Genomic DNA, 7,864 nt, shown 5'->3' with positions numbered 1-7,864 from the left:
ACAACAAGGAGAGAGTCCCAGACGATAATAAGGCCTTTAAGGGACTCCCTGGGGCAAGGCCTAATCATTCCCGCAGGGGAAGGTATTTCGGATGCTCACCGGAGGAAGTGCTACCCCCTCTGCGAGGCCGTCCAGAGGGTACAAGTCAGCACGCATGGAGCGGGGGGGGGGCTCTGCAAGCCGGGGAGCGGCTTACCTTCCCTGCGGCCAGCTGAGCAGGGCCAGTTTGTGCAACCAAGGAAACCAAGGATTAGGAGGGGCACCTGCTCCAAACGGGCACCCCCTCACCCGTGCCCCAGAGCCTGCAGCACCAGTGCCTGCGTAGTGCTGCCAGACAGGGCAGGACAGGCTCCGGCAGCCAGGCAGGGCCAGAGTGGAGAAAATGCTACCGGTACCCCACAGACCTGGCTCCGCTGTTTGCGGATCTCCTCCTGCAGCAGAAGCTGACCAGCCACGTGCTGCTGGCATCTTTGGTTTCCCCTAATCCCACCTTCTTGCTTTTTCACCAGACCTCCTCGGTCTTCCTAAGCAAACTGAGGGGTCTGGCCTCAGCACCACGGCTTTGGAGGCAGCAGCTGGCCAAGCTGCTAGTGCTAGAATAGTCACATCTACAGACAGGGTTCACTCGACACTCGGGGCTGGCTCTCCTGCCTTCTGGGACAAGGTTTCTGCTCCACCAGACAGCGAGGCACCTGGCACCTTCCTAACGGCACACAGCTCCAGGGAGGAGCTGGTGCAAGGAGAGGGAAACCCGAGCGTGGTGCTCTCCAGCACAGATCCCTGAACGCAAGGGCCTGGGAGCAACCTGCCCTGCTGCCCCTCTCCATGGACGGTGCCAGCCCACCCAGCTCACAAAGCCAAGGGGCTGCAGCACAGTCGAGAAGGCGTGAGGTGCCCCAGAACAGCTGTTGTCTCCTCAGGCCACCTCAGCTCCCAGAAAGCCACCCCTGTCTGACCACAGGAGCAAACAGGCCAGTGCCATTTTGAAGACTGAAACAGAAACTGTCACTTCCACACAAACCAACCAACCTGCTTGAGCAGCAGGTGCTCCACGCAGCTCGGCACCGACACTGCCAACCACGGCCGAAACAAGGATCCTCCCACCTAAACCTGCCCTCCAGCCCGGGAAGCTGCCCAGCTCGTGTCATCACACTGTCCAGCTGCAGCTGAGAGACAAACCTGCTCTCTGTCCCCACACATCCCTTGTGCTGTGGCCAAAGGCCCAGCTCCCAGACAGGGCAGGGAACTTGGACCCAAGGGGGAGAGCAGCTGGAGTGGCTGCACCCCGCAACATGCTGGCAAGGTCTGGCCATGAACACAGCACAAGTCACAACTGAAAGGGCCCAAATTCTGTGCTCAAGCCCAAAACTCAAACCCCCTCAGCCCCCCCTGCCACAGCTGGAGCCGGGGGACTTCCACCAGCTCCACCAGTGGAGAAGTGCTGCTGGTGTGCGAGGGGGGTCCAGAGGACACACGGCAGAACAGGGGCAGCTGCGGAGCAGGGCCGCAGAGCCAGGTGCACAGCGTCACCCACCCGTGCTGTTCTGCTCCCGACTTTCCTGCGATGCTCTTAGCTGGCGACTGGCTGAACTCTGTGCAAGGAAACACCAGGCAACGAGGGGTCTCAGCCCACAGTCCCCCTGGCCCGGGGCTGGGTGGTGATGTCCTGGTCTGAGAAGTATCCAGCTAGGCGAGTGCTCACAACGCTCCACAGAGCACACCTCCTCCTCGCACTGAAATACCACTAGTGGGCTACAAAACAGGAATAACAAAATAATCCCTTCTTATTTTGCAGAAAAGTGCTTAAGAAATTCTGTACAAGGATCGCTATGGCAGCTGGCTCTGAGGGGGACGCGAACAGTTTGGAAGCAGCAGCACCACGCTACATGGCTTGGAGGGAAGAGGCCAAAGAGAAACTTCCCCAACTGAAAGTAGTGGCAGAAGGTGAAATCTGATCCCAGTGGACATGAGCTTCAAAACATTCTACCAATTAACAATGTGATTTCAACTGGTATCTGATGTCAGCTTCCCCTTCAGCTGCCTGCCGGGCAAGCTGCTCTCCCCACGGACCTCGCTGACGGACATCTGAAGCATGCAGGAAGCTCCAGGACCTTGTCTGGTGGAGGCGAAGCATAAACTCTTGCTTCTTGGCAGCTGAATAAAAGAAGAAATGATTTCCACAAACTCAGTTGGAAGAACAGCCCTTTGACCGCTGGCTGAATCATTTCTCGAAGTGACAGTGGCACAAATCCTTGCGGTAAAAGCATTCCTAAGAGAGTCTCCAAAGCTCTCGGCTGTCACGGTGCCCAGGAACAGCATAGGCCAGGTTAGGCACTTGGATGAATTCAAAGTGACTAATACAGAAACAGGTTTGAACAACCTGCATACAGCACGCTCAGCAGAGACCACAGCACTCCAGGCAAAGCATTTTTATGTGCCCTGCCAGTAACTGCTGTGCAAGTCCCTGGAAGGCAAGTGTTACTCTGCTGTCACAGAATAACATAGGGTGGAAGGGATCTCTGGAGGGAGATCACTGGTTACATCAGGTCTTAGGCAGGTCTGGTTTGATCAAACCCTTCATCTTCCCTAAACACCAGACAGCAGTGTCCACACCACAGTCCCTTCTGCAGCCTCTTGTACAGCAGCGTCAAAGGCCCGGGACGCAAGGAGCACCCATACCCGGCCACAAGATGGATGGCAAAGTCAACCACCAACAGGCTGCAGGCACCCTGTCTGCCAGCACCGGATTCCCTGGGAATAGCCGACAGGCAGCAGCTGCCGACATTGGCACCAGGGGCTGTAAAGCCCCTCTGTGAATAACAAGCTGCAATCCTTCCGGACAAGTTCCCAAATCACCTGCGAGGGAGAAGGAGACATCAGGAGGGCAGAGAACCGAGCTCCAGCACTGCCCAGTAGCTCAGCTGCCCTGCGGTCTGTTAGAGACGTGCAGAAGTGCGGACAGAGACTGGGCTGATGACGGGCAAGTCCCTGAGCACAGAGCTATGGGGTGCTCGCTTCCCTGGCAGGAGCCTCAGTGACACAGAAGTGTTTCTAATGCTTGCCTCTCCCTGTGGAGCAGAAGACCTCTTGCTGGTGGCCTGGGAAGGACACCGGGTGAGCTGTCGCCACCAAGCATTCACAGAACTCAGCTCAGCGCCTGGAAAGGCATGGCAGCACTAAGGCAGTATGTTCTGCTGGATGTGTTAAGCAACAGTACAAGCCAAGTCCTTGACTGGCAAAGCCCCAAGCTGTGAAAAACAAGAGGTGATGGAGAAGAGTGGGGAGGCAGGCAGCAGTGCAGGCAGCTGGGGGAAGAAACACTGCGAAGAGGAGGGATGTGGACCGATGAGCTGGCCTCAGGTGCTCAGCTTCCTGCTCAGGCTGGAGGAAAAGCAACCTCGACCCGAATTCAGCCTTGTTGATGCACGGTTGTTTTTCCCACTGGAGGCCAGGGGCTCAGCTGGGATGTCTGCGCCGCACGAAGAGGCTCCGGAGGCAGCTCTTGGTGCCCTTATATGGGTCTGGGAACAGGGGAAGCCTCCGAGCAGCCTGTCAGAGAGCAATACCGCAGGCAGGAGTTCAGAGCCTCGGGAAACAGCCAAAAAGAGAAACGCCAGTGCAAGGCTTCAAGACCTGGCATTTGAGAGCGTGGGAATGAGAAAGGTCTGAAGGATGGAAACAAAAGGGACAAAGCAATTTTTGGCCAGTTAATAGTGATGGAGGGTCCCTGTTCATCCAGCACCATGTCAGGACAGGGAACTCTCTGCCAGGGCATTTTAAAACACAGAAGCAGAAGAAAATATTTCCTCCTCCTCTGCAGCCAACCAGCGGCAATCACAGGTCAGTCTCAAACACTGCAAGTTATGATTTCTGACAGCAGCTCAGATATGCACAGTAAAACCACACAGAACCCGAGTGTGCGATTCAGAGCCTGCAATCGTCCCCCGAGGGAGAACCTTCATCCTGCCCTACCTGGGCAAGGGGGGAGAACCCTGGCTGTGCCTTGGGACACCCAGCTTCCCTGCCCTCTCACTGCTTCTTGAACCTCCTCTCTCCTCTCCGTGCTGCCGTTTTCCACTCTGAGCTGGGGATCAGATGCTGACCCCTTTTACAAAGCGCTGAAATCCAGCCAGGTGCTAGGGAGGGGCTGAAATGTAAGGAGCTGGGGCTGGGGCTTCCCAGGGGAGCTCATCCCTTCAGCCAATGTCCACAGAGATTACTAGGTCAGACAACTGGTATTTTGAGCTGGTGAGAGAATGAGTGGATTACCGGCCCACTGCTGCAGAGATCTTAACGTACGGCGGTGCAGAGCCGGGCCCGTGCCTGGCTGGACACTGCTCCCTCTCCCCAAACCGCCAAGTTCTGCTTTTGCAGTATCCCAATGGAGATCATTGGAGGCTGTCCCTCCCAGGTGACAGCTGCAGCACCAACCGCTCCAACGCAGTGTTTCTCCTGGAGCTTGCAGATCCTTCCCTACGGAGAGCAGACCCATGCACGCAGTCTGTGTTCACATCTGACAGCATGCCCTGGCGCAGGAAGGCTAACGCAGCCTGTCTGCAGTGGTTCCACACTGCCTCCCGGGGACGGGCAAAGCCTGCGCTCCGGGAGCTTTCACACCTGCCACGCACCTTCTCGCAACATCCCAGACAGCAAAGCAAAGCCGTCACCCATCGCAACAGTGCCAATCTCCCCTCCTACTGCTTCACCCCCACAAACTGACAGAAAGAAACTCTCTACGTTTAAGTGCTGGCACATATCCTCTCAACCCTTCTGCTTTCCTGCTTTAGTTCAGGCTCAAATACCCCACTGAGCTCTGGGACTGGCAAGATGTATCTAATACATTCAAACACAGCCTGTGTCTTCTCTACCGGCACCTAGAACCTGCTCCTGAAACACCCAGCAACAGTAAAGCAGTTATGTGGTGGGCAGGACACTTTATGCAATTCTTATTAACAACTCCAGCCCTTCGGCTCTAACAGTCACAGTTCACGTCCTACGTTTGCACCTGGGGTACAGGAGAGCAGAGCAACACTGGGTGCTGAGGAGGAATCGCTCTTTGGAGGCAAACCCCTACCATGAGTTCAGAGCTTCTGCTACCAACAAATGGAGGAGGCACCTAGAGACATCAGGCAGACTTGCAGGCAACAGCCCGTAACACTCCCCCACTCTTATGCAGAGGTAATACCGAAAATATGATTAAAACTATAGTCAACTATCAGCTGGTAATTCTCCAAATTGCTTGGCATTTCTGGAGACAAACAAGTGGCTATAACTCTGCCTGCCTCTGAGCTGCTCAAGGGAGCCCAGAACAGACTGTAACAACACTGAATCACAAAGAAATCCTGGCACGTTTCAACAAAAGACTGGCTGAAGGGGAGGGGGAACAAAAGCTATCGAACCCAATCCCAGAGGGATGGAGGAAGTGCATCTTCCCACAGTTCCTGGGCCATATGCACATATATGGATATATAGATATATAGATAATAAAGTTATAAAATTTGATCAAAATAAAACCAGTAAATGTACAGCTTGAAAAAGAGCAATATCACAGTGCATCAATGTCATGAGAAAGTCCCGTGTTCTCCCCCTGCACGAGAGCGCAGCCTGCCACGTTCAGAAGAGCGCCCGCGGGAAGCGAGCCCTCCGACCTGCTTGGCTCGCCGCGGGCGAGAGTCACCGTCCCGCGTTCCCCAGCAGGGTTTTGTATTTCTGCAGTCAGTTCTGCATAGCAGTGGTAGACAGGCAGAAACAGCGTGAGAGCAGGCTGCTCCGTCTGCAGGTTAGTCGACATATCGTCACCAGGCACCAGAGAACCAGAGTCGCTCTAAAACTTCTCCATGCCCTGGTGCCAGGCTCGTATTTACTTACTTACAGAAAAAAGTGACAAAGTGAAGAAACTCAGGGAACACTGTGAGAGTGGGACAAGGGCTGAATTCGGATCACAGGGGACAGGTTGACCCTAAGAATCTTCTGTGCTCTCCTCCTCACTTCATCATCAGAAGAAGAGTTGCCCACCTTGATGGCCCGGAATTTCAGCAGGTTCAAAGTGCTCTGAGCCCGTCGAGATTTATTTCGGACAGGAATGGTATTTGCTTTCTTCCTCTGCGGAGTTTCTCTTGCCTCCGTAGCTCTTCTCCTCTTCTGCCCAACGCTCTCCCGGTAACTGCTGCTGTCCTTCCACTCTGTTTTTCCCACCAGAGGTTCCTTATTTTTGATTTTCAAGGTCTTAGACTGCGGTGCTGTGGTGCAGCCCTGGGACGAGCTGCCTGTGACTCTCCCATTGAGGACTCCCGAGGCTTTGCAAGCATTGCTCTCCTGCAGCACTCCACCCTTTGGTCCCTTCAGAAGATTTAAAGTGAGGGTGGCAGAATCCGGTGCTTTCTTTATCAAACGCTTGTACCCCTTACCTTCTGTTATTTTAGCCGTCTTGCCTGAAGAAAACTGCCTTGGCGGACTTGAAGCCTTGAGGAGTTTAAGGTCCGAGGGCGAGATCCCAAGACGCCCTCGTGTGTACTTGGACTCCAAACAGGACGTGGTAGTTTTCAGCGGCACCAGAGCTTCCAGAACCACCGACAGTCTCATGGCTGGATACACATCAGGATACATGCTTGTAGGGAAGCCCACTGCCGTGGCCTTGGATGTGCCGGATCTTGTCTGCTTCAAGGAGCTCAAGAGGAGATTTGTGGAATCCCCTTTAGAGACGGGCTGAGTGGAGACTTTTGAAGAGTTCACTGAAACACTGGTGGGTGAAGCAGACACCTTTGCCATGGCTGCGGTGTTTCGAGCTGGACTCTTAGCGGACTCGGTGGCAGCGGCGCAGTTGTGCGGGGTGCTCTCTTTTGTTTGGCTAGGCGTGTCTGCCGTGCACGAGCTGTACCCGTACACATCCTTACTCCTCAGAATTGTGGGCTGGTAGCCCTCCTCCTTCAGGCCCTGAATGAAGGCCACCAGCTGGGTCTCTGTGTCCGAAAGGTCCTTGGACATCGGGTTGAAGACTCGGAGGGCTTCCTCCAGCACTTTCTGTCCTGCAGAGGAAATTCTCGACCAGGAATGGACAGCTTTTTCTTCCACATTGTTCACTGCAATATTCATGGCATTAGGCAAGCGGGCACTTCAAAAAGGTCCAAATTACTGGAAAAACAACCCTTGACACCTCAAAAGGAGAGAGAAGATAGTTAGCTCACAGCAACTGAAATCATCTTGCATTTTTAAGTGGGGACCTGAAACCATTAAGCCCAGGCATGGCTACTCACAAACACTGGGTTGGATTCTGGGCATAACCCAAGTTAGAAGCATCATCAAGACAATCCTGCCACTGATTTATCTCTGCAGTCAAACTAAAACATTTCTCGCAGAAATATCCTCAAACCTAAATGAAGATTTCAGGCAACCCCATCCAACCCATCCCAAGATGAAGGGTTCCAATGGTTAACTCAGTGCAATCTGCAGTTCGTTTCCAGTTTGAGTTTGACACGTCCCAGCTTCAGGTAACCAGATCTCCTTTTCCCTTGGTAAGGCAGCCCTTCATTGAGCCCTCTCCCTGCACATGCACCGAGAACACCACAATCAAGCCATCTCAACACTAAGCAGCCTAAGCACCTCAAATCTATCCCAGCGTCACGTTCAATTTTCCAGCTTCCTAATTGATTCTGCTCAAAAATTGATTCTGAGACCCTGCCAAAGTTGCAGCATCCTCCCAAAGGCCTGACAGCAGAGCTGGAGGCTATTTCAGTTGTGCTTCATTGATGCCGAACGCTGTGGCAACGCAATACCGCTCCTTGCTGTTCCCTTGTTTGAACAACGGTCTGCAACTTGCTGTCACAGCAAACTGGTGTTGATCCAAGGGCACTCGCTGCCAAGTGAG

At 54.0% G+C, this 7,864-nt stretch overlaps 1 protein-coding gene across 1 annotated transcript; it reads right to left on the bottom strand.

Moving 5' to 3' along the window:
• Window positions 1-5,898: 5,898 nt before the first annotated feature.
• On the bottom strand, window positions 5,899-7,092 carry CCDC71 (coiled-coil domain containing 71). Its single transcript, XM_009587040.1, has one exon. It carries the CDS (start codon window positions 7,090-7,092, stop codon window positions 5,899-5,901), a length of 1,194 nt encoding a protein of 397 aa, XP_009585335.1.
• Window positions 7,093-7,864: the final 772 nt, after the last annotated feature.

Source organism: Fulmarus glacialis, unplaced genomic scaffold (assembly GCF_000690835.1).
Source record: "Fulmarus glacialis isolate BGI_N327 unplaced genomic scaffold, ASM69083v1 scaffold18951, whole genome shotgun sequence".
NCBI classification, from domain to species: Eukaryota; Metazoa; Chordata; class Aves; order Procellariiformes; family Procellariidae; genus Fulmarus; species Fulmarus glacialis.
This window is presented reverse-complemented; position numbering and strand designations above follow the sequence as displayed.

What these genes read in the sequence shown, in the direction of transcription:
- CCDC71 (XM_009587040.1), bottom strand. Translation starts at nt 7,092, where the DNA reads ATGAATATTGCAGTGAACAATGTGGAAGAAAAAGCTGTCCATTCCTGG.